Source organism: Crocodylus porosus, unplaced genomic scaffold, assembly GCF_001723895.1.
Source record: "Crocodylus porosus isolate Cpor-Errol unplaced genomic scaffold, CroPor_comp1, whole genome shotgun sequence".
NCBI classification, from domain to species: domain Eukaryota; kingdom Metazoa; phylum Chordata; order Crocodylia; family Crocodylidae; genus Crocodylus; species Crocodylus porosus.
In genome coordinates this window covers 34401534-34428996 of record NW_017728913.1, presented here as the reverse complement: position 1 = coordinate 34428996, position 27463 = coordinate 34401534, and the positions used below count along the sequence as shown (strand labels likewise).

At 41.0% G+C, this 27463-nt stretch overlaps 1 protein-coding gene across 1 annotated transcript in view; it reads right to left on the bottom strand.

The window, feature by feature from the left end:
• Window positions 1–7293: 7293 nt before the first annotated feature.
• TRAPPC11 (trafficking protein particle complex 11) overlaps window positions 7294–27463 on the bottom strand; it is a 41224-nt gene continuing 21054 nt past the window's right edge. Inside the window, exons 16-30 of the mRNA XM_019534666.1 lie at window positions 26191–26252; window positions 25967–26099; window positions 24936–25066; window positions 24176–24331; window positions 23519–23706; window positions 22667–22815; window positions 20355–20476; window positions 19299–19418; window positions 17477–17542; window positions 17215–17371; window positions 12778–12889; window positions 12006–12097; window positions 10768–10901; window positions 9960–10127; window positions 7294–8450 (exon numbers count right to left, since the gene is read on the bottom strand). Of these exons, the coding sequence (XP_019390211.1) occupies window positions 8406–8450; window positions 9960–10127; window positions 10768–10901; window positions 12006–12097; window positions 12778–12889; window positions 17215–17371; window positions 17477–17542; window positions 19299–19418; window positions 20355–20476; window positions 22667–22815; window positions 23519–23706; window positions 24176–24331; window positions 24936–25066; window positions 25967–26099; window positions 26191–26252 (1835 nt within the window). The 3' untranslated portion in view covers window positions 7294–8405. The remainder of the gene's footprint in view (window positions 8451–9959; window positions 10128–10767; window positions 10902–12005; window positions 12098–12777; window positions 12890–17214; window positions 17372–17476; window positions 17543–19298; window positions 19419–20354; window positions 20477–22666; window positions 22816–23518; window positions 23707–24175; window positions 24332–24935; window positions 25067–25966; window positions 26100–26190; window positions 26253–27463) is intronic.

Here is a 27463-nt window from a genome sequence, read left to right as displayed (position 1 = left end):
GCAAGGCACTGGGGAGAGTGGGGTCATGGTCAAGGCAACTTTATCTTGGCTGTCCCTATCCTTAAGCTGCTGTGAGCACTCACCCCCCCCACCTCTGACTGGTTGCCTGAAGGTTGTGCAGTGCATATCACACTGACCGCTGCAGTGGCAGGACAGTCTGTGGACCCTTGCAGGCTAGGTGACAGTGTGGCTTCCTGCACCCGTTTTGTCCTGAAGGATTGGAAGCAAGCATTGCCTGTGTCCTTAGCAAGAATGCAGGACAGCTGCACATAGAATGGGGCTATTGTGCATCCTGCCCTCAACCAAGAATTCTGGCCCTTGGCACGATAGAAAGCACATTTCAGGGCCTTCATCTTGATGCAGCACTGTGCCCAGTCTCGGCTGTGGCCACACACCTTCCTCTCCTGGGCAATGGCCACATAGACTGGCTTATTTTGTCAATTTTCCAGGTGCTCCAGAACCTTTTGTTCCCCCCAAATATCAATCAGATCTTCCAGTTCTTCCCAGGCCCAGTTAGGGCCATGGCTTAGGGATGTAACTGGTTTCTGCTCCAAGCTTGGCAGACATGGCTTGTTTTTTGGCACCTCCATTGAGTATATTTTTGGGGCCAAAATAAGTCACTGAGGGGGCGTCGCTATGCTCTGACTAGAGTCGTGAGATGCTCTCTGCCCCCAGCTGAGAGCAGTTATATAGACATGTGTATGGAACCTTTTCGTGCAGGTCTGAATTTTCACATATGCATAACTATGTGGGTGCGAATGCGTCCCAGTACTGGCACTCAGGGAAATCTGAGTATGTGATCTTTCCTAACAGAACACCTGTGACATCCATAGCTTGCCTCAAATTTTACCCCAGATTCCCCATTGTGCAGAAGGACAGTTGGTTAAGCATGGGCAACTGGTGCCTCCCAAGTCTGGGGGCGGCACCAGATCACCAGTGGTGGGGGAGGGAGGTCCCCCAGTGGGCAATCACTGAGCCAGCAGTGAAACCAGAAGTGCACAAGCACTGCCACTGGCACTTCCAGGGGATGCACATGCACCCCCTATGCATTGCCAGTGTTGTTAAAGGCTCACTGCTGCACACTGAAAATTATTTCCCTTGCAGCTTGCAATGCAGCTTGAAAGGAATTGCAGCTGTCCCTTCAAGCACACACTCCCCCTCCCCTCTCCTGGCACTACTGTCCAACATATCAATTGCTCAGTGGTGTTCCTGGGGGGTCTATTTGGTCTGATGGGGGGAAAGTTTGTGGTTCATTCATTCAGTCTTGTTCAGCACCTGCCCTTTTTCTGTTGAGTGCTTGATGGATTTCAGGGGTAATCCCCCCAAAACCTAAAACCCCAAGGTTTTAGAGGAAGAGTGGTTATAGGAACCTGGGGTGTGTAGGAATTGAAATGTAAAGAACAGGGCTGTTAATGCTAATGTCCTTATTCAACAACCCTTAATTCAGGGTTGGCCATTTCAGTATTCTGCTCAGTGCTGCCTTTTTTCCACTGAGCATGTGTTATTGAAAACTGGGTATAGGGAGATTTTGGACATTTACAACTGTGATATTACTCAGTGGTTCTGGCACTTCGCTGTTTGACATAGCTCTTGATGAGCGAATGGGACCTATTAAAAAAAACTGCAGGGACCTCACATCTACATGTCTTCCCTGGCTTCTGCCAGGTTCATAGTGTTTGCAGGGGTGATACTTCATGGCAGGTCTAGCCATTGTTCCCCTAAGCAGTATTATCTGCAGCCCTGGGTGGATCACAGGTTTCCGGGATTAACAGACACCCCAAGTTTTTAGAGGGTGGTCTGGTACAGGAACCTAAGCTGTGTAGAAATTGAAATGTAAGGAGCAGGGCTGTTAATGCTGTCATCCCTATTCAACAACCCTGAATTTGGGGTTTGGTTATTTCAATGTTCTGCTCAGCACCTGCTTGTTTTCTGCTGAGTGCATGTAGTTGAAAACTAGGTGTAGAGAGATTTTGAACAGAATTACAGTTCTGGCGCCTCGATGTCTAGCACAGCTAATGAAACCTATTCAAAGAGCACAGGGTCCTCACACCTACATTTCTTCCCCGGCTTTTGCTGGGTTGGAGGTATTGGGGGGTGCCAGAAGCTCAGTATCCTATTCCTGGCAGAATGAAGCTCTCCCTCTCAGTTTTACTGGTACAGAGTGCAGGAGCCTAGAAACATGAAATTGAACTCAAGTGTCTGATCCAGTAGAAGGAGTTTTGCAACCTGATTTTAAATAGTGTCTAATTGACATTTATAGTTGCAAGATTGAAACAGCTCATAACTACCATAGAATTCTGCAGTTTTATTTTGACTGAAAAAGTCTGCTAAATCAAAAATGGGCATATACTTGGAATAATCCCAGTAACTGAATCCTTCAAGACATTTTTTTCCTATACAGTATCATAAACTCTTGCTGAGAAGGTAATTCAGTATTGTAACACATATAATTGGGACACTACAGTTCATAAACTGCACTTTTAAAATGCTGGATTGAGATGAACTAAACTCAGCACCGCTAATTAGTCCCAGTGGGTCATTTGTAACATTTTGGAAGACAGCAGCCCTTATCTGCAGACACCCTTTTTGGGCCTCCAACAGCTAAATGCTTAAAAATATTGATAGTTATTTTCTATGTTAAAATTACTATTTTCTGAGCTCTATATAGGGAAATCAAGGGCAAGATGCAGTGATCTGGGGGGGCGGGGCAGGAGAGGGGGAAGAGAAAAGGGAAGAAGTACAGTGGTGTAGTTGAACCCCACTTGGATTCCTCCTCCACACAAAGTTTAACGTCAACTGCCTGACAGTAACAGCAACATTTCTATTCAGGCTGCAGTGTGGGAGTCAATTAACTTCATGGTTCATTTAAAGCTACCAGATTCCTTCTAAACTCTTCATTCCACAGGTGTTAACAAACTTCACTACTTTTTAATGGGTCCTGATACTCCACTAATCAAGCTAGACTTTCTTCTGTCAGTCTACTGTCTGCTAGGAGATATATTACCAGGAGCTGCTATTTCACAGCCCTGCAGTGTGAGAGGTCAGTGGCATGCGCTTGGAGTCGAGTTGTCTCCTTCTGCTGGAATGGGATGTCCTGTCCCTAGAAACTCTCCTGCCACATCTTTGTTAGAAAGACAGGTGCCAAGACACTATTCTTGAGAAAGGATCTGTTATAGGCTTATAGGTCAGCTCCTCTTTGCAGGGCTTCACCATCCCCATACCCTGCCATAAATATACCTGATGTTCCAGACATGTTCTTCATCTATCGAAGTCTTATGGACTTTCTATTGAGGGTATCCCTCTTATCTTGGTTGCTTGCCCCATTCTTCCCCGCACGGGTCCCAAAACAGACAGTCCCAGTTCAAATCCCACCCTGAACCTTCGGGGTCGTCCGGACTTACCCGTCTCTGGAGTGTTACCTTGTCCCTGTCTCCTTGCTTCTTTAGGTTCCTGAAGAGGTTATCTTCACCCTCCTCTGCCCCCCCAGGACTGAACACAACAAAAAGGGAAATCTCTGTCTCGGTGCTGGCTCTCACCGACTAAGTTAGATGCCAGGACACTCCTCTGAGCCCCAGGATTGGTCCTTCCTTGCACTGCCTCTCTCTTCCTTCACCATGTCTTCTCATCTCTCTTCTTCCTGGGACCAATGACTGCACTCTTGGCCTCCCTTTAAATTTCCCTCCTGGACCAGCTGTGTTTGCCATGGCAGCATGCGAGTCACTGTCTTCCCAGCTGTTCCCTCTCTGGGTCTTCAGCCAAGCTCTTTTCTTCTCCCTAGCCACATCTCTCTCTGTGCTCCAGGCTTGAACTAGAACCTTTGATCTGCCGGGGCCTCAGCAGTTTCCCTTGATAAGCCAAGGCGTGGTATGCTTCCCACCCCGGCTTGCCATGGTTCACCTTTTGTCTGGGTTCTCTCCTGGTAAGATTCTTTGTTTCCCCTTGCATTTTCATGACAGGGCATTTCTGCCACCCTGTCATGCGCCGACTGTTTTTAACTCTAGCTAGAAGCATCAACTCAAGTGAACATAACTTTTAGTGAAGCGTTGGATGCACTGTGAAGATGCTCAATAAGGCTAGTTTTATTTTATGAATCTGAAAGAGGTATACATTTATTTTTAATGACTGCAAGGCTAATGAAACATCTTTTGATTATTTTTGCCTAATATGTTGTGCTTTTTATACATAATAGACGATATAGCAAATTACACATAATGCACATTCCAACAACGTTATATTTGTTTGTTCCAATCAAACTGAGTAATATAATCCTAGGCCCTAGCATATTAGTAACGCTTCTAGTTTCTTTTTAACTGGAGAAAAATATGTATTGTGTTATATGTGATAATGCACTACACCATCCACACCCTCATTTTCAAAGTTGTATATCTGCCCATAGGGAAATCAGACAGGATTTATCATATAAATATTTAGAAAAACCTTCTATATTGCAAGAAATATATACAGTGACACATGCTTTCTAGCAGTAAGTGCTACTTGTTCTAAGCACCTATTGATAATTAAAATTCTAGCTTTATTTGTTAATACTCATTCTGGATTTGCTTGGCCCATTGAATTTGACCTCAGTGCATCACTAACTACCCAAACAGTGAACCCAAACAATACTGAAAGATGTTCAGTCACATGTAAAGAACTGGCAAATGCTAGAGCAGAGGTGCTCAACCCTTCAGCCCATGGCACTGTTATCTGGACTATAGGGTTCCCCATATCTGTAGAGAGCCCTGTAAGCCATGGCCCTGTATACCAAGATCAAGCATGCAGCATGGTGTGGGATCCAATTCTGGTATGTGAGGAGTGGATGGGAATAGCATAGGGTCCCAAAGCCCAATTCCAACTGGGCAGAGGCAGCATGGGGCCCCTGAGCCTGATTCCAGTACAAAGGGGTAGTGCAGGACCCAATCTGGCCCACAGATGAGCCATATACTATTCATCTGGCCTGCAGGGCCAAAACGATTAGCACCACTGCACCAGAGCCCTACATGGAGTGCAGGGTCCTGATCAGATTTATTTTGATGTCAGGTGTTTGAACATAGCATGAAGGTACAATGTAGTCTGTAGTCACTACTAAATCACATCATCAGGTAACACTTGTTAGCACTAAAGGTATAGAAAGGAGTTGGAGTCTCTAAGCATAGGACATTAAAGGCCTGCATAAAGGAACCTAAGGAAAATTAAGCCCTAGCTAGAAAGTTCAGGCTGAGGTTTTGGGTTGAATTATCCATCAAGCCCACACATGAGTAAAGGGATAATTTTGGATTATATAGGACATGCACTAGAGCAGGATGAAAAGTACACCGCCTTATGCAGTCCTATCTTACGCATTTTTCATCTCCAAGTCCAAATACACAAATTTGTATTTTTAATCATGTTTCCTTTATAGAGATGAAGAACATAGCATAATGAAAAATGGGCAACATTTAGAAGTATTGCTAGCAAATGTTTTTAATTGATTTCCCTAAGGTCCAACCCACTCTAATCAATACGGGCACTGCTTGCCAATAGACCTCTTGTGTGCTTAGTATGAAAACAAGAGTGCTCTGCATTTTTTGTGTTATAAAAAGTGAGTGCAAGCTAAGAGTTGGCATTTTCTAATGGGTGCCTTGAACCTAAATGTTTAAAAGCTACTGGACTATGCTTTTTCCTCATGAATGCTATGTTGCTTGCTCTCCCATTCATCTTCCAACATTCAGTGAAAACTTACTGTGCTCTCCCATTCATCTTCCAACATTCAGTGAAAACTTACTGTGCTAAAGATGATGAGGTTGAAGAGATTTGTAGGTATCCTCAGGAGAGAAAAAGAAAGAAAAGATGATTCTCTAAGACTGTCTTCAGATGTCATTGTTGTAGGGCTACAAACTTGGTACAAAATTTACAAACAAAAAATAAAGTGCTATGGGCAGCCAGATGTTCAAAGCAGTCTGGCTGGACATAAAGGAATGCTCTCCACTTCAGGGGCAAAAAGGAAGGCCCCGCACTCAGTGAGAAGGCCCCTGTCAGTGAGCTCAGTTCCCAGGCAGCCCAGAAAGGCAGCTGGAGCTCATCTTGGGGCACCTGGGAGCCTTTCAAGGTTCCCGGTACTTTAATGGGCTGCTGATTTTCACATACCCATTAATGTTCCCAGACTGCAGACAACTACGTCACTCTTGCTCAGGTGGAAAAAGTGAAAGGGCTTTCTATGAGCCTCCTGTGGAGATCTGCCCCCTCACCCTCAATCACCCTACCTCCTCCACTTATATAGCTATAAAAGGTGTGTGTAAGTGGGGAGGGGAAGAACACACCAGGAGCACAGACAACCCTCCCCTTGCAATCCAACTGGGGCCGTTCCTGCTGGCCAGTATGCCCAGTTCTTGAGCTGCAAGTATGCCATTTAAAAAGGTAGAAAGTGAGGAACAGAATAAAGATACAACCCATGGCAAAAGTTCTTGGATAGCTTTTCCAACTGATGCAAGTTTAAATTTCTGGTTGGTAAATTAATAGAAGTGAAGCAGTGCAAATGTCTGTGGTAAGTTTTACCCTTGTTCTTCAATAGATTGTTACTACCTTACTTATTTTATATAAAATATATCTTAAAATTATTATTAGGGGGAAAAAAAAAAACTCCTGCCTTCGAAACATTTTATCCTGTTGGAACTGAATGTGGTACATGGGGGGGCGGGGGGAATGTGTGCACACAATCTTTTCAAAAGGAGGAGTCCTGGGAGAGACTTAGCTTTCCATTTTACATCTGTATAGAATTTTTTTTTTTTTAATTTTATTTTTTAAGTAGCAGCAGCAGCAAGGTGCCAAAGCTACTTTCAGTATAAGATGCCATTTAAACAATGTTTTGCTGAAAACCAAAAACAAACATCTGTGGGGATAAATAGATTTTAAAACTGTTTGAATAAACATGCTGATCTTTTCACTTCTGAAAGCAAAGGAGGAGACCAGTCATCCAAGCAGGTGTCTTAACTCAATCTGACACAGGAGAAAACACAGCTGAGGACAGGTAAAGGAAATATAGGCTTTTCAGCTTGTTTTTTTTTTTTCCATCCCAATACTTAAACTTCCCTCCAATACTGCTGCATGGGCACACACAGAAAGACCATATTCAGTTGTAAGCAATAGGTGGTTGAAAGCCTCCAACTGAGATTATAAAGCAGCTACTTGGGACTAGACTCCCCAGGCCTTTCAGAGAAACACATACAAAAAACAAAACAAGAACAAAACCCAAGCCACTTACTGGCTTTACTGTAGTTCTTGCCTAAGGTATTCGAGGCACTGGCAGAAATATATATATTTTTTAAATGACAAAGAAAAACATCAAGCTCAGAATATCTATCTGCCAAACCAATGGACCACACTTAGCCATTAAACAACAGACAGATCAACGGAATTAAGAGAGGGACACATTCATTTCTGTTTCAGAAATATTTCAGTTACAGCAAATAGTTTAATAGGATTTCACTTATACAATAAATAAGATTTTCCAGGAGATCAAAATTTAGTTGTTTAATTATTTAGAAAGTTAATGGAAATTTTCACAATGCCATTTTTATTTACATGATTTACTGTGAACATTTTAAATACCAGTTTAAGCTGTACAACACCAGAATGTCTAGCTCTGCACTCATCTAGCAGAAACTGCCAAAATAGCTCTTTAACCTGGAAGCTGTGCATTTTAAGTAACTCAAACCACATCAGGTTAGAACTGGACTATCCAGCTGTAATTAAATGAGGCTATTCATAGAAGCCTCACATTTTACTGATCTCTGCAGAGTAAAAATTATAAACTGTGGCTTACCTGGTAGAAACAGGGCCTTTTAAATTAGTAATTCTGCTTAAGCCATAAGTCACCCAATGCCAAGAGATTTGCCTGTAGTAGTTAACCATGGTAGAATAGATAGTCCAGCTTACTGAACACCCAGTTCTGCCCTCCAGTTTTAAATGGCACAAAATAAGCTTCAGTAATAAATCACTACTTTCAATGCTGTAATTCCCAAAAAATAGCATGGACATTGCACCTTGAGCCATCATTAGTGAAGAAAATGTTGTTTCTTCTCTTTCTTTTTTTTTTGGTCACATGAACTTGCACTTCTCATTTGCATTCTCAAGACATTTTACAGTGATATTAAATAATACTTTAAAGAGCGTTTGACATTCATAAAAGTTAACTTCAAAAGAAAGCAGGTTCTTGTTAAATAGAGCACTGACTCTTTCCATATATTTATTCATTAAAGGAAGTCCATGAAAGACTAAATGTTTTAAACATTAGTTCCACTGATAGTTATAGTTGTAACTTAAAAATAAAGTTGTAATTTGTATACGGTTTGATCAAAGCTATGTTTCAAAAAGCAGTTTTATACATTCTGTGCAACGTCCCATTTAAGTGCATATGTCCATGTCTTCAGCTAAGCAGCTGCAATTGAGGCATCATCTCCTTGTCGACCTTGTGGCTTTAAAAGGAAAAAATGTGAAATTTTGTAAACAAATCAAGTTAAATACCGTTACAGAATTCATCTAGCAAATGTCCACAAACAAACAAGATGCTACACTATATACCAGTAAGATCAGACCCTTCCTACCTTCAGAGCAATTCAAATGGCAACACAACATTTACGTTCAAACCCCAAGCCATAAGAGTAAATGCTTAAGAGGGGGCCTCTAATCCTTGTGACTGTCCACTAAATTCCAAAGGCATGGGCCTCATTCACATGTCTGAATAGCTCTCAACGCGAGCCTGTACCCAATTAAAGCTCGCTGAGTACTGCTGCAATATAAAAAACATTAAAATCGATATGAAGATTCAGTGCATGAAATATGAACAGTCCTGGAAGGTTCCAGGTGGACTTTCAAATGGAATTCTATAGGAAAAGGAATATTTTAGAAAAGAAATGCAACTGCACCAGATTGTTTAACAAAGAACCTTGGGGTTCTGATGAAGCTAAAGAGGAGAGACAAAAAATAAAATCCCAAAGAGGTTCTCTTGCAAATGCTAGCTCCATGCCTGAGGGAAGCAGACCTTTGTGCTGACCTAGCAGCAAGTCTTGGCGACTGATATAGGAGAGATTGATTGACAGCACCTATGAAAAATAGATTCCACCCAGCTCTTAGCTGCAATAAAACAGAAAAATGCAAAACCCGTTTGCAAGGAACAAAGGATTATAGATGTTAGAACAAGCCTCTCAAAACACACAAATGAACTCTTTCAGGCTGCTCATTCTCTGCTTAAGCTCAGATTGAAAAGGTTAACAATACTCTGGATTAAAAAGCAACAGGGCAAGTTGAAAGAGTAGTGTTCTGGGTGAACTGCTTTAAAACAAATAGGCAAGGGCCAGAGAGTATGCAGAAGGCCATGAAAAAGCAAAGTCACCAGTCACAAAGTCTACATAATATTGGAGAATATTACAGAAGTCATACTAATGTCATATGTTATTTACACTGAAGATTTCCAGATTTAAAAAAGTCATTTAGTGTTATGTGGATGCTAGGATTTCTCTCAACCCAATACCTAATCGCATACTGAAAATCCCATTTCACTGTATGCAATCAATTCTTACTTTCATTTGTTAACGGTCACCTAATAGTATCATTGTATTGATATCATTCTTGAAACTGGTAAATACTTTAACCACCAAGATAAAATATAGAAGGAACTTCAATTCTAGCTGAGACTAGAAGGACAGTGTTTATTGCTATAGCCTGATTTCAACATACAGTTGCCAATATAGTTCCCACTGCTACAATATGTACTGCAAGAGCAGACTGCCAATGGGCCTCTAGGTATATGCAGTAATTTGCCTATATACTACAGTTTTGCAAAACATTTCAATTCTGCTTATACTTAACTGTCTAAGCAAGTTAACAGCACAGAGTACAGGTAGAGCAGAAATCTTCAAAAGCAAGGCAAATCCCAATAATTTATTCAACAACAAGCAGCCAAAAAGTCTCCCTCAGAACTTTACCTTTACAAAAATGTGCGTTGGTATGAATCGTCTGAGCAACTGATTGGTGAAACTTGGGAACCGCAGCAAGTTGATACTGAGCGATGGTAATTGTTGATACCCAGCCATAAGAGGGTAGAAGTTATATAACATTTCCTGCCGTGTACCCGGGAGGATTCGCAATCGTATCTAAAAATCAAACAGCCCCAGAAAGAAGGACTGTAAGACATATTACTCAATCTTTACAGTTTATAGTATAAAGTTAGGAATAGTGTTTACAACTACTTTCCTCCTCTACTCAATGTGTCTGAAACACTTTACAAAGTATAATTCTTTCTTTTTTCAACAACATGCATTATATGATAACAGATGCCTGATGAGATTTATTTTCAGTCCTTCTTACATTTAAAAGGAAAAAAAAAAAAAAGTGTGGGTGTGGGTTCTCTTCCAGATATAATTTCTCCTATTTCTCCAGATATATTTCTCCTAAGATAAGCAACTTGAGGGTGACTTGATCAGTTTATAGTAGACTCTATACTAAGCTCACATGCTACAGGGTAACATCTGAAATACAAGGTAGTAAAAATGTGAGAAGTAGAAAATTCATAAACCTCACCCTGGTTGGAGATGAGATGCTTTACAGACTTGTCAGTATTTTAAAAGATATATTTGGGTTTTATGAATATTATTCATAGGTATATTACATTATATATAGTATTCAGTGTTTCTTTTTTTAAAAAATGCATATTGAAGTCTGCAAGAACAGCCATGCAAGTCCTCAGTGTCATTAGGTTAAACAAACAGGAGTGAGGATGATGAGATTTTGTACCTGTTTTAAACCAGAGAACATGAAGGCATCACTGGGTTCCACTGATACTTCCACATCCTGGACCAAACTGGTCTTGTTTTGCAAGTGATATCTGATTGGTAAGGATTCTCTGACTCGTCCAAATGAAGGCAGATCTTTGGAGACAAAACAAATGACCCCATAGACAAACAGATCCATCAGCTTCTCATAAAAAGTCGTTTTGCTCAAAGGCATTAGACAGATCTGAAGAGGCATAAGAGAGATCGATACATCCTTTGATTTGTGACATCTGATCAAAAAACTCCAGAAAAGCATACCTGGTACCTAGTGCAACAGCATAGATCATAAAAATATATACATTTTAAAACAGAAAGGAATACCCATGTAACTAAAATGATTTCAGACAGCTTTGTCATTAAAAAAAAACATTGTATAAAGTGAATCTTTACCAGATTACTGTAGTAATCACAAGGATAGTTCTATCTATCATGGTATGACTGATCTGCTCTAAACTGAATGGAAGAGATAACATACCAGCACAGATTAGAATAAACGTAAGAGGTAGGTAACTGCATGGTTTATGAAACATGAACCAGACTTTTCCCTCCAGTGTTATTTTTGTACAACTGCAACACTGGAATGGCAAGGGTTCAGTTGTAATCAGCTGCTCTTTTTAGCCTCCTTTTCCTTAAGAAGCTGTTGAGGATGAGTGTATGCAAGAACATTTTGTAACAGGAATATAGAGGAACCAGTTCAGCAAACACCCAGAGAGATCCGTGCCTTTGTGATTCCTCCAATATTCTTTGTTACAGTAGAAAGAACTGATCATCCAACTGTTCCCACTCCTACTCTGCACTGGAGTGGGAAGAGCCTCTCCTAAACCACCATGACAATGTGGAGTTACCCTCACTGGCCTCAGAAAGCATCCAACAGTGCCTTCCTGTTTTACACTACAGAAAATTAGAAAACCTCAGGCACAGGAACTATAAAGCTTTACTGCCACTTGCGGGGCCGGGGGGGGCGGGGCGTGGAAAATGAAGTGAGGGGAACCTACACACACATTTCTACTTCTACCCCCCAAGAAAAAAAAGAAGATATAGTCACCCTACAGTCTTCAGTAATAAAAAGGGGTGGGAGGTAAGGATGCATGTATTATAAAAGCAAAATTTTGGGGGCTTCTACAGACTTCACAGGGGCGCTCTATGCATGCCCAGAGCAGAAATTGTCACCAAAATATTTCAAGCATGTATTAACATTACCTGCATTGACATGGAGTGGAATGCTCTCTACAATCACATGTGGCAGAGTGATCACAGTGCTAACAACAGGTACACTTTCTGCAGCTGAACTCCTATGAAAAGAAATATTAAATATTTGGACTGCATTTGGATTTTTGACTGAGTCATTAAGTCAACAGAAAAGTGAATCAAGCAGCAAACTAAAAAAAGCAATGCTTGCAGCAATCCTAGCAGTGCAAAAAAGTCCAGTAGTTGAAAGTTAGCTTAATAAAAGACGTGCAATTAATTTGGGAATTATAATCACTATGCTAGGTGATGACAGGCAATGTTCCAAAATTTATTTTGGTTGAAGTTTTTCTAATACCAAAAAGGGTTCACAACACAAACATATATTTATCTGTTTCATTTTAATATTTAATTACAAATCTGGACACAAAGCCATGAATCAAGAAAAGAAATAAGAAGTTTGTTTTGTTGTTCAATTTGACCATTTAAAAAGTTTTACTATATGTGAACAGGTTTTTAAGAGTTTGAGCCCCCCCCCATCCAATGAAGATACTTCCTTGCTTCTCTTCCCCCCACCCCCACCAGCTATTTGGCATAGATCAAACTGATGGAAAGGTAATAAAATTCACATACAGCTATTTCAGTTGGAACCATTTTTAAAAGTGTTCATGCTGATAAAATGGGTTCTTAATGCATTTACCCAAGCAGGGTTTGCCATGCTTATCATTTGAAGAGTGAAGAGCCCAGACAGACTACTTCTAAAAAAAAAAGCCAAGGGATAAGTTACCTCTTCCAAGAGATAATGTAACGCCCAGTAGCGACTCCACCTTGACTGTCAGTAATGGGAGGGCAACGAAGGCAAAAGCATTCACTAGCACTCTCACCTGTCTGTAAAACAACTAATCAGCAATATTTTGTTTAATTTTAAAAGCTATAGGGTATAAATTATAAAAGTCATGCAGAAACCAGGCCAAATACAAAAGCCCAACACATTCCAAATACCCAGAACTTACACAATATATTCAGCCTGAAGAATCCTTGTACGTGTACAGAACATTAAACTTTGAGAGGCATCAACAACTAAGGAAATGGGGATTGCGATGAATATGTTTACCCTGGTAGTTAGCATCTATCCTTCTGAAAAGAACTATGGGTTCTCTAATACCCAGGATAAAGCAATCTCCAATTTCAGGTTACATGCAGAGGGGTAAATAAGCACAGTAAAACAGATTGAGATTTGTTGTGGCACAAGAATTCAAAGCTTGTTTTCACTTTGTTGTGGGACAACAAGTACAAATTTCAAGATTTTCCACAGAAATTTTCCAAACAAAAGCCAAGCTGGAAATGTAAAAGTTTCCAAAACAAAACAGTTTGTTTCACTAGAATATCAAGCAAGAGGAGTTGAATGAAATACATAAAAAATACGACATATTGAAATAAGTCCCAGTTAGACTAGCAGGTAGTAAAAACAAAGAGCTAGACAATATTGTCTCAGACTGCCCTAGACATTGGTTTGCCTGAGGGTCAAAAAATGCTGACTCAAGTGGGAGCCTTGTAGCTGGAGAGGGCAGGCAGTCTGGACAAACCAGTGTTCCACAGCTACACTGGACTAAATGTACTCAAATCTTGTTTGATCACAGAAACTCAGCCTAGAGAACACCTAGGAATGTCATATACAGTTAGTGACAAGGGAAGCCTGGCCAAGTAGACAGCAGAAAAATCAAGAGACCTAGACAGCCCACTCAGCAGCCATGTGGCTGGAAGACAGGCTGGCACCAACTCACACACAGTCAACCAGCCTGCCTGGTCTCCACTAAAGTTTTAATAGAATTAACATGCTCCCACAGAACCTTTTGATTCTGTTGAATTATTACTTTTCAACAAAATTGTTTTGTAACAGTATTTTTAACCAGCTTCCCTATATTGTGCTTACTCAGCCTCAGAAGGATGAGGAAAAAGTACTAGATAAAATATCTTTACACTTTACTAGTAAAAAAAGTGAGTATTAGCTCAGACCAGGATATATATACACAATTTTTCTTCCTAGGCTAGTCTGCAAATTCACTCTTCAGCTTTGTTTGCTATTATGTGCACAGACTAGTATACATTTTAGATCTTGCCTCTAGAGTGGTTAAGTACTCGCATTTCAAAAAGGCATAGGTAATACATTGAAGTCAACATGATCAAATGTGTTTTCTTATAAAAGGCTTGGTAGAGTACTGTGCTCTTGGGTATTTCACATGGATATCCAAGTGGTTTTGTTTATTAAAATGACACAGGTAAGAAAGTAAGTGTTGCAGGTGTGTCTTTTTGGACTTTCTGGGTGATAATTTAGGTTATTTTTTAAGTTAAATTTCCTTAATTTGCACTCTAGGTCACAGGTTGGCAACCTATAGCCCAGGAAATGGTCCAATCCAGCCTGCAAAGGTCTCATCCAACATGGTGGAACTGGTGATAGGAAGCTATGCCAAGGGTTTTCAAACTTTTTGGGTCAGTGTACCCCCAGCAGCCAGATGCAGAGTGGCAGCAGCTGCCGCATGCAACCATCACCTGCCCCTGCATCCGGCCAGGCAGGCAGTGCCGGAGTGGGATGGTGTTTGACAGCACTCTGTCCCTGCCCGCCCATGAGTACCCACTAGGGCCTTCTCAAGTACCCCTGGGGGTACACGTACCCCTGGTTGACAACCCGTGAGCTATGCCATTCTACCCACCCCTCCAAAGAGCTCCCCTCCACTACAGAGCTTGCTCCTGTGCTGCATCTGTGCTTTCCTCACTGTAGAGGGGTCAGGTATCTACAGTGAGGGGGAGGGCAAGCAGCTGATCACTGGGCGGCAGGGGAAGACAAGGCAGAAATTCACAAGTCCAACTTCTGCCAACAAATGGCTGTCAACTCCTGCCCTAGCTGGTGTGACACATTTAAAGCCAGAGATTATAGTAAATTTTTGTGTCTCCTTAAAATCAAGAGCAAAACACTGTTGCAATTTTACTGGATTTAACCCAAAAGAAACTGGATCAAATCCAAGAGAGTCGAGGACATCACTATATGGAGCCATAAACTGCCTCATATTTCCTCATAAGCAGGGATCTGGGTTTTCCCATTTCCCATGGAAAAAACAGAGAAAACCACAGATTTCCCATTTTTTAAAATCACAGAAAACACGGATTTTCTTTTTAAGAAGAGAAACCTGCAGATTTCCCCCTTTTGAAAGAGCTCTGCAGGCTGGCTGAGTCTCAGCCTGCAAGAGCTGTTTGCAAAAGGGGCAGGGAAATCTCCAACCCTGCCTGGAGGGGAAGGGAGAGGGGGAAGGGCAGGGCAGGGCCTGATGCTTGCACTTACCGGAGGCTGCTTCAGGCTCACTCTTCTTGCTAGAGGTAAGAGGGGGTTGGGGGTTGCAGGGCAGGGCTGGGGGATAAGGGAGCAGGGAGGCTTGCAGCTGGCCAGGCACTCCAGCTGGGAGGAGAGGGAGGTGAGTTTGCAGCCTCCCCGCTCTGAGCTGGAGTGCCTGGCCATCTGCAAACTGCTCCCCGCCCCCATTCCCTCAACCAGCTTGGGCACTCTTTGGCCAGGAGGGGGAGTTTGCAGCCAGCTGGGCACTCCGGCTGGGAGCAGGGAGGCTGCAAACACCGCCCCCCCTTCCCAGCCGGAGTGACTGGGGGGCTGCAAACCCTGGGTCACAAATACTGTGCTCCCTGCCCTGCTACCCACCCCCAGGCTTTCTGGAGTGCAGTGTGCACAACTGGCGCGGCAGGCCACAAGAGGGGCCATGCAGGAAAGCTGCTTGCTGCTGCAAGCTTCATGCTGCCCTGGCCACATTTGCTGTGCGTATGGGGGCAGCACAGGGTTGTGCCCCTCGCTGCTGCCCCCACCTCACGGGCAGTGCTGAGCTCACAGTGGCTTGCAGCTTTTGTGTGCGTGCCCCCTGTGCGCTGCTGTGCTGGGTTGCACATGCTGTGCTCTAGAGGGCCTGGGGGAGGGGGGAGCACGAGTCCACAGCACACACCTGCCCTGCCCCCACCCCCACATAGATCTGGGGGGCACAGGTCCCCCCTGCCCTCGAGGAGTGCATGCTACCTCCAGGTACCAGCCCTGCCTGAGCCTACAGCAGAGGGGGAGCTGGCTTGTGCTCCTGCTGCAGTAGCTGCTGCTTTCCACTGGAGGCAGGAAGCTGTGAGCCTAGATTCCTGGCCCTACAGCCCTGGCAGCTGGGGCCCCCCCTCCAGCAGGGCTGTGGGAGGCATTTAATTTTAACCATGGATTTGGTGGTTTTTAAAAAAAAAAAAAAATCAATCAGAGAATCTGTGTTTTTTTGAAGTCACAGAAAACCAGGATCTGTGCTCATAAGGGATCCCAAGATCCCCCTTTCAAACAGCATAATGGTACTTAAAATAAGGTAAAGAAATTAACTACTGTACCAAAAACTTGTTTTCAAATGCAATTTGCAATTGTTACCGTCTGGGAGAAAAGTTAACAGCCACTTCCTGAAAGCAGTGTAAACAAATATGCTTAGCTCGTTGGTGGGTCATTTCTAACTTGTTTTCTGTACAATGGTCTTTATGTAAAATGAGATCATCCACTGCCTAAATTAGATCTTGCATTTTTTTCCTTCTCAAATACAGGCATACCTCGTTTTATTGCGCTTCACAGATATTGTGGTTTTTTACAAAATTGAAGGTTTGTGGCAACCCTGCCTCGAGCGAGTCTATCGGCGCCATTTTTCCAACAGCATTTGCTCACTTCACATTTTTTAGCAATAAAGTATTTTTTAATTAAGATGTGTACATGTTTTTTTTAGACATAATGCTATTGCACACTTAATAGACTATGGTATAGTGTAAACATAACTCTTATATGCACTGGGGAACCAAAAAATTCGTGTGACTCGCTTTATTGCGATACTCGCTTTATTGCGGTGGTCTGGAACCGAACCCGCAATATCTCCAAGGTATGCCGGTACCCAAGCATAACTCAAGGAGGTACAGATGAAATTTTTCCGTTTCAACTTTTTTTTCCTCCCTCTCTCTTGCAACCTTAGCTATGAGTGACAGTATTATTTTTGATAGTGTTGACAAATTAATTAGAAGTCTGTCAAGTAAAAAAGTGAATACAGTACTATCCTGTACAGTATATAGTACTACTATACAGTATTATATAGAAATTCTTTTGAATCTGTAACCCATGCAAAAATAATTCTTCTTATGAAACAAGAACAATCTAAACTCTTACCATTCTCCACATAAGATTCCAGTTGATCCACTGGTATCATGGAAGCTGAAAGCTGTAGCTGGCTATTGACAATAGTGAGAGGCCAAGGTGAAGCACTCAGGATGTCTGTCATTAGTAAAAAGGGTATGTCTGCAAAAACTCTGTCTAAGTGTTCAAACTGTTAAAAAGACAACACAAAGAAGGTGTTGGTCACATCTGTCTACTTTGAGGCTGAAAAAAAAAAAAAAATCACAGAAATTCAACAAAAATTTCAGGAACATACCTTTGTAGAGACATATTTGACCGCAACATCAAATGGAAACACAGTTTCTATAGTTACTGTTTCATCCTGAATAGAGAGAAAAAGAGTGACATGATTCAATTTCAGGTCTGGATACTGACATTAGATTATACATAAAATAGTTGCTGCTACTGGGTCTCAAATTTCAGTGATAATCACCAAGCTTTCCCAGGCTACTGTTCCTCTCAACCCCTCCCCTCCATAACAAACATTTAAAAACAAAAAAACTCCATCAACCATCAATACTGGCAACCAGAGTAATCAACATTTTCCTTTTTTACATAGGTTTATGAAGTTATTCATCCAAGTCCTGCTGCAGGCAGCCTGGGCTCTGTGGCTGGCAACAGCTGCCCAGAGCCCAAGGCTGCTGCAGCCAGGAGGCTGCAAACAGCTGCACTGGGCTCTGGAGCCCTGGCTGGGCTCCGTGGAAGTGGCAGCAACTGCACGCGTCTGTGCAGACAGCATGGGAGGGACCCAGAGCAGCGCAACCCCAGTCCCTTCCCCACTGTCTGCCCAGTAGTGCATGTGCAACTACTGCCATCACTGAGCCGGTACCAGTACTCCAGAGACTGCTGCAGCTGTTTGCAGCCTGCTCCAGCTGCCCATAGCTCAGGCCAGCTGTGGCAGGCAGCTGAGAGGCTGGAAACAGTTGCACCAGGCTCCAGAGCCCTTGGTTGGGTTCCTTGGTGGTATGGCTGCACACATACCTCTTGGTGGACAGCGGAGGAGGGCCAGTTGGACTGTCCCAGGCCCCTCCCCTGCCATCTGCCCAGAGGCACACATGCACCCATTGCTGCCACAGAGCCTCGCAAAGCTTTTGCAGCTTCCTGGCCACCCACCACAGCCGACCTGGGCAGCTGCAGCAGGTAGCAGACACGCTGCAAACATCTGCACCAAGCTCCAGAGCCCCAGCACTGGCTCCATGTCAATGGTGACTGCACGTGCACCTCAGGTCACAGGGCAGGGAAGGGGCTGGGTCAGCGCAACCCTGGCCCCATTCTCCACTATCTGCCTGCAGAGGCACATGCAGCCAGCATTGGGGTGTTTTTGGCACTCTGGCTCCACTGTTAGGGAATAGATATGGAACTCAGGATTTGAAGTTAATATCTACTATTAAGTAGATATTGATTTGACAGTGTCCCCACAGGTTCAGTGAGAGCACCAGATTTGTCAAACTTGAGTACATGGAATTCTATTACTCCAAGTATATAATCCTCTTCTGCTGCAGTACTATATTTGTTGTTCATAAACAAATTTATATTCTTACACTTGCCAGAAACAGCATCACCTCAAAAATATCATTCACTGCATGTCCACCTACATTTTCTCCATCTCTCTTCTCCTTCAACCTTGTCCCTTGAGCCTTTCATTTTTTCAACAGGAGCTGCCAACAAAGCAACATCATTCCCCAAGTAACCTCCTTTGGTTTTGCGTTTTGAATTACTTGTCAAAGGAGCATGGTGTACCTTTCTTTCCATTCAGAAAGTAATCCTGTCACAGAATGCAACCTGAGTCGGGGTTTCTCTTTGATATAGATCTAACAGCCCAAAGTGTTGCACTTCCACTCTGGATATTCTGTACATTTAATGCCAATACAAAAATGAGTAAGTGTAAAATGCATGACCATGTCACCCAATTACTCTACTTGGTAACTTCATTTAATACCATCCTACCATTTTCACCACTGATCTCATATTCTAGGAATTCCACATTTCTTAGAAACATTTCAGAATGAACAAATGTGCAATGGGAGGTCCATCCAAAGACTCCATCGGAAGCAACTGCTGCACTTAATTCATCTTACCCTGTGACACTTGCAGATGATTTCTTTTTCTTCAACAACAGCATTGATTAAGTAGGAGACATAAACAAGAAACATCCTTGTACCAACTGTCCCACAACGAATGTACACTTCTTTTTCAAGCTGTAAAATAAAAGAATGAAGTTAGAGACAATATTGGTCACTTAACTATTGTTCACCTACTACTTACAGTACTAGAGATTGGAACAATCACACGGTGTTATTTGATGCAACAAAGTTGCAATTTATCAGCTGTTAGTTCAAATATTCATGAGTTTTACTGTACTGCTCTTATGTATACAAGTCAGGTAGGAAGACAATTACTTTTAGTGGCTGCTATTAACCTCTGTCTATTTCAAGAACAGGAATCCTCCCTTCCTTACTTCCTCCAAAAAGTCAGCACACATTAAGAGATATAGCACCCAGGCTGCTGACAAGTACCAGTGCAGCCACTATTCACTTTTAGAAGCTACACACTGGTTCCAAACTATTTGCCATTTCCTAAATAAGACTTGACATCTCAAACTCAACCAACAACCAGTTTACTTACATACCCTAAACTCATTCTCCTTTTTCAGAATGGGGAATTTGCAGAGCGCTTCATATACTTTTCCTTCTTTTCAGCTTCACATCACAGTATCAAACCTCTTTACTACCCTCTATTCAGTACTGGGCTTCATACAAAAGGTGGCAGAAGCATAGCCTATCCCTGTGAAAGCAATTTCATTGTATATTTATGTTAAATGCTTCCCAGCCGAGACCAACCTTCTTAGTTAATAATTTAGTTAATAGGAACTAGGAGCCAGTATTACCAATTCCCAGCACACAGCTGAGACCCTGTGAGCTGTGATCCAGTCCCTAATACACTAAAACATAAAACAGCAACAGAGTCAGCCCCGAGGCAAACTAACTACTTTAAAGCTATCCATATGCTGGTCATCATATCTAAAGCCCTTCTGAATACAATATGCATATCTTTCTAGCAGCTAATGCATATTTTCAGGTTAACTAAGAAACATTTCCTTAATCTGAGTCAAAGGAGTCAGTCAAGAGCATCACCTTTTCTCCTGGCTGCAAATCTCCTACTGGAATATCAGGAAGTAATGCAGGGTAGGAGTCATCACACATCTCTGTCCCATGAAGGGTCACATGGGTTTTCTGTGTCAAATTGGCATCTTGCCCTATGATAAAAATATTATGCTTTTACACCCACAAATTATTGTTTTAACCATTTATGTTACCTACCACTAGTAAATAGTTATTATGTATTTATCACAAAAAGCTACATTAAGAATCATAACTGCTACTGGAAATACACTTCAACCAAATAAGAAAGCAAAACAAACCAGAGTACACTGGCTTTCATTAATTTGGATTATAATATGGCTTATATCTGTTATAACATTTTTTAACTCTGTCTGGTCTATTTCATGTAGAATAGTCAGAAGAGCAGAAACTGGCCCTAAATGCTACCCTGAAACATCCAAACTATTATTGTGTCACAGAAGATTTTTTTTTTTTTGTAAACAGACTGATAGTTTGGCAACCAATGCCAATGGAGAGGAGAAGCAAATGCACAAGTCTTAAGGAAAATGTTACTATGAACAAGATAAACATCTTTAGTGTCTACTGCAAAATAAAATAATATTAAAACTAACAGTTTCAAATAATTAAAAAAAAAACAAAAAAAAACATATTCTTCCTTTAACACGTGTAAACATATAATTGTAAAAGCTCATGGGAATCAAAATCGGTCACTCAGGCATACTCTGCTGGAGGTAAGGCTTTACAAAGATCATGCCACAGTCTGAAAAATCCTAGACGTTGTGTTTTGTCAAAACATCATGGCCACAGAGCCTTTCAATGATAGAAGAATCAATTTCAGCTCCTCTTTTGTTATTTTTTAAAAGAAAAAAACAACACAAAATCAGCAAGCCCAGAAGGTTGTCAGATAACAAGTTAAGATTAAAAGGTCAAGAGGAACTTGATTTTAATATTGAATAACTGTAAGACTAAAGCTTCCAAAAACCCAATAAAGCCTCTACCCTTACTTCAGTGCATCTAATTCTATATGAAACTATATTAAAATTACAGGTAGAAGCATTTTCAGAGTTATTACCAGAAAGCAAAAATATTTCAGAACTACCATTGTTCATTCTGGAAGCTACTAGTACCAACAGGTAGAATGAATATCCAAAATAGAAAGCCCAAACAAGCAAGTAACTATGGCCACCTCACCACATTTCAGGTACTGAGCAATTAATTGAGACCAGCTACACATGCAAAGCCTCTCTCTCACCATTGAAAGGTCTAACCAGCTATAAAAATTAGGTCTTGAAAATGTGTACTAAGCTTTGTAGCTGGCTGCTATCCAGCTTTAATTTGCACGTGTAACAGGGTCTGCCTTTACAGCTGGGAGCCCCATCTGCTTATTGGGCTCCCAGCTGAAGAGGCCCCACAACCACCAGGACCAAGAGTCCACAGCTGCAAGACTCTATCCCAATGCCGTGGGCTGTGGCCACGATGAGTCCCACAGCTACAGAACTTTAGGTTGAGTCCTGTCAGCTACAGAAATTTACTTGCTGATGCAGGGGGAGTCTGGGATGACAATCTTCCAGGCTTCACCTGTAACTGGCAATAAAGCATGATAGGATCTAATACTGGATCCCACAATCATGCCTCCTGCCATACGTGTGGCATGGCAGGAGGCACAATTGTGTGATGTGCACGTCAGGGCCTATCACATCTTCACCTGAAGACGTAGAGGGGCCCCATGTGAAACTAACTGAACCCAAAATATATTTGTTGCTACTGTCCTTTTCAGGCCTGTAATGAACACAGACTTCAGTTCTGCTACTTGATTTCAAATGGTTCAGGACTGGATCCCAGGTTTCCCAGAAGATGCACAAAAGCATTTTTTTTTTTTTTTAAATGAAATGCTCATCTAGTTCTGTATTTGAAGCTCTCTGCGCACAGTCTCACACAAACTTGAATAATTTTGAAAAGTCTAATATACAATATAAAAGTAGAGAGGGGCAAGTTTGTGAGAGTGGGGAGAGGATTTCACTTCCCTCAAAACCTCCCTAGAAACAGGTTTTTTGGGAAGCCTACAAAACATCACCATATTACAGCACTTAAGCTGCCAAACCAAGTCAAATGGGACTGTTATTAGTTTCATCATACCCACTTGTTTTCACTGTAACCTGGTCCTTTCACCCCCAATCCTACCTGGCTCTTAATTCACCTATCATGTTTTCTTTATACCCTAGAATTACCGGCAAGCTGCTGCCTGGAGCAGGGGCTGGGTTTTAGTTAACTTATACAGTGCCTAAGGGTGAAATAAAGGTGCCACCTTGACAAAAGCAACATACCTGGTTTCAGCCCTGCAGTGAGCTTAACATCTTTGGCAATCGTTTTCTCATGTGACTGAACTGTCACAATCAAACAGTACATTTCATTAGTCAGGGCAGGAGGTTCATGTCGGAGCTGAACAGAAATGTTTGGCACTCTTGAAATTATCCTTGCATCACACAAAAAAGAAAGCTGAGTTACAGCACATTTCTTTGGATAAAAAGAGTTTAATCCTAACTAAAGAGACTAATGCTGCATATTGCTGAAACAGTTCTGAGGGTGGAAGACAAGGGAACTGGATCTGAAACGCCTTAAAAAAATAGTAGTATGCAAATATTCTGGAACAAATCACATTAGAATTAACAGGAGGCTCAGCAAGTGTGGAGAGCTCACATTTTGTGAGCAAAATGAACAAAAAGCCCACAGCAAACATATATGTTGTCATGAAGAATATATCATGTCCCTGAAAGCATCTATAGTTAGCATTAGTATGTTTGGCAATACAGCTTTTCAGGCCATTTTTGCATACTCAAATTGCTGTAAATAACTCTTCCTTGGTTACGCCAACAAGGCAAGTTTGCACATTTGGGCGAGATGCTTAAAGCAAAACTGAAGCTTGTATGGTTTGCCTTTGGGTTAGGTTAACCTGTAGATCTGGAAAAACATATTAGAGCTCTTTATTTCTTTGACAGATATAGAAATAACCAACTTAGGGCAATAAACAACAAACAAAGTAATGGAATCCTGAAGAGCCATTTGATCTTTTAGTCTGCTTGTATTATTTTTAAGCTTATTTGTTTTACCCCAACAAATATAATACACAGGGAAGATATGAATGAACTGCATCATCACACATTTTAGTTTTTGCTTACATGGTGCTTGCCTGAATAGTCAAGCTGTCCCAATGAACCTCGTTATCTGGAAGTTTAGGTCGCCGTTTGAAGGAGCGGGCTGCCTGTAAGGCTTCTTGAGATGAAGCAGCATCTCCCCCGCCTCCCCTCCAATTCAAAATCACACATCGGCCAGTCTCACTACCCAGGATCAAATCCACAGAGGTAATCTGAAAAGAATTCATTCAAGCATGTTATAGATATCTGGGGTTTTTCTGGTCACTCTGCCAACATGAAACTCCAGTTATTTTGCCGTATATACAGACATTTCATGTATATCACATAGCAAACCACAAAGGCTGTTGGGAGTGTAGCTGTCCAGGTCACTAGGTATGCAGATGTTCAACATGCTGATATAAAGTTATTTGTATTTTTCACTTTTAAGTATATGTCATGAAACTCACCGAGTTTGTGATTTGTTTTAGAAAAAAAGGTTTTATATAAAAAACTCCTCAACTTTTCAATACCAGAAGTCAACAGTGCAATTTTACTTTCAATTTTGGAATTATCTTTAAAAGCACTAATAGAAACCATAGATGAAAGACTGGTACATTAATAATTAGCACAGAACTAAAGCAGCTTTGACGTAAGAAGAAAATAAAATTACAGCAAACAACATTGTGAGACTAATTAACAAACCTCAACCTTCTTTCCCACATCTTCAGTTTTTGCAACAAATATAAAAGTGAACTTCCTTGTTTTACCAGGAACTAGACACATTGTTCCCTGGGATGACTGTTCCAGAATATCACTTTTCTGATATGCTTCTTCTACCACACAGTGTTGATTATATTCCTACAAGCAAGTGAAGAAAACAAAGGAAGTTGAGATTTTAACATTTATAATTTTTTTTTAAAAAGGAGGATATTGTACTGCATGTTGATGATGTATGCTAAATATGAACTACTGTTACCTCTTCACTACTTAGCACAGAACTATCCTCTTATGCCAAAACATTCTTAAACCCATCCTTCTGAATAGTCACTGATCAGATGTATGTTCATAAGGAAGCTTGTTACCCTAAATAGGGCTATTAATTAAAATTTAACTGCCCTAGTGAATTTAGTAGAGAGATAAAAACCCTCACTCATTCTAGGGTTTCATATAAAATGTTTAATTTCAGGAAGGACATTTTCAGAGTTCTACAAGAGAAAAAAAATTGTATTAAAGAAACATTGGAGATTTATCATGATGTTAATCTAGTTCCTAGGAGAAAAGTGAAGGGAAAAAAACCCAACAGAAAGAAAAGCTTTTCCAGTTTGAAGTGTCAGAGTGGCTATTTTGCAATATTAAAGCCACAAAAAGAGAAGTGCCATGAACCTTGCAAAACTACAGTAAGTGCTATTATGAGAAACTAACTGTCCTCTAACAAAAGCTCAAACAAAGAAAACAAGATTACCTGGTTATTGAAGCTGACACATAGCTTAGAAAACCTGACAGGATGAGGACAATCGGCTTTCAAATATATATCAAACTGAACAGGGACATCAACGTGAAAACTTGGAGCAAGAAATTTTGCTTTGCATTGTACTAGAATTTAAGAGAAAAAGATCTGTTACATGAATAATACTGTCCTGCTAAGACTGAATTCTATCATAAACACCCTCTTTTTTAAACACTATGTATGACATCGATACATACAGCTGTATCCTACATACATGTATACAGATGTGTGTAAATACACATGCACATCTGCATATATGCTTACAAGTGGATGGAACTTTTAAGGGCCAAAAAATATTATTATTAAACCAAGTTAATAAAAAGGTTGTGCAAGTGGACCTACAGGGGTTCCTGGGAAGGAGAAAAGTGACAAACAGAAAGCTAGGACACTTTTACTATGTTTGCAGATCACAGTGCAACCTACATGCGTCACTGTAATGGGCTAGATGAGTGGGTGGGAAATCAGGGTCAGTTAGTACAAAGCTTTCTTCCCCATTCCTGTGCCATTCTGGTTACAAAGCAGGTAACATATAGAGTCGGTGCAGAACTGAATTACCCCCATACTGGGCCTAGTATAACTTTAGCTGAAGTTCAGGGGACTTGTTTTTCAAATCCTCTACTGCTCTCAGGACTACATTTTTCTCAAGTTTCTTTGATCAAATTTCTTCTGCTCCCAAAATGTATGAGAAAAATATGGCTCAACGTTTCTAACCATCTTCTTACACTTAAAGCCACCTACACTGCTGGTGTATTTGTTGGCACAAGTCAGTGGTTCCCAATCTGTGGTACGTGTACCACCAGTGGTACGCATTAACATAGTTATCGTGATTACTTTATAATGACAAAAGCTTGCTGATGGTACTTAAGGTTTTAAATTGGTGGTACACAATCTGTCATAGTTCGGGAACTGCTGATGGTGCAAATTGGAATAAAATGTTTTTTGCACATTTATCTGAACATGGCTGTACTTCAACATTTGTTACTTACCAAATGGTACAAAATCCTGTACTTCTATTGTAAAGATATTGCTGCCTGCCAACGAAACTCGGTCAGCCCACAGTTTCTGTGACGTTTTCACAGCAGAAGCATCACAATCAGGTTCAGGATCCGGGTTCTCATTCTGTACCCAAATATTAGATTACAAATGTTTGCCAGATACTGACATATCTTTTGAGAATAATTAAAGCAAATTACATGTTAAATCAACTTACCATTAAAACTTTAATCAGATTCTTTTCTATCCTAGATTTCTGGTCCTCTTTCAGAGTAGATGCTAACGAACAGAATGAAGGAAAACAAAAAACACCACAAAACAAAAAGGCAAAGCATCCTCATAATGCCAATTTTAAAAAAATAAAAATAAAAACTTAAGTCTTTGAACTTCAAACCTGAGAATCCTAGAACTTGCATGAAAGACATTACATGAACATTTTGGTATCTGCAAACAACAATTCTATCAATTCTTGAAGTCTTTTTTCTCTGCTCCAAGACCTTTGTTTTATTCACACATGAATCAAGGTGAAGACAACAACTAAGACAAAATAATCTTGAGCCAGACTCTTACACCTTGTTTTGTAAACATTGCTAAAGGCTTCATGTTATTTCTGTTTATAAGGACAAGCAGCGTGGTTTGACATATTACAATAAAACCTGGTTAACCGTAAAGAGCGCAGGACAGGGCATCTAAAAACCAAAACACAGAAAAAGGAGCAAGAGTCCTCCCTTTATACAGGAGAAAAGATTTGGAATAGTTAGTGAGACCATGCTAATAAAAGCAGCAAAAGCATAGACATATTAGAACAAAGAACTGAAAACACTTGCTGTAATCAGGGATAGTACTTTGGAAGCAAGGGCATCAAGGGAGTGGGGGAAATATTGCTGCTCTATTAACAATAACAAGCAAAAAGGAAAATGTTTGGATTACTTGTGAAGAATACAGTTTCTTGAAAGCAAAGGATGCAGTTTTTGGTTAAAAACGTTTTATTTTTTTTTAAATGAAGGCTTGCATCATTTACTCCTCTGAAGAGTACTCTATCCTCATGTTTTAGTGCAGCTGGGGATAGACTGGGCAAGTGGTCCAGACTAAATTAATGTACTGCATGCGTAAGCAAGTAGTCTGTCTTTAGTCTTGTTCCATTACAAAACTTTTTTCCACGTGGTCAACATCTTTCAACTGTATTATTTTAACCTGGCAACTTTTGGTCGCAAATTGAGAGTTATATTCATTGCACCTCCTCTACTACCAGCTTGTTCTTGACTTGTGATGCTTTTAAACTAAAAAAAGCCCAGTAAGTTTTACTTTCAATGTACAGAACTAAAGACCCAAAAGTTCAGCCCTGGCATAAAATGATTTGGCTTCAAAGCAAGTGCTGAACTGCACCTACTTGCAGTGGGACATTTAAATGAGTGCAGATTGACAGATCACCTTAAAAATATATAAAGTGATGCATCTCAACTACTACACAACTGTATGACTAAAATGCA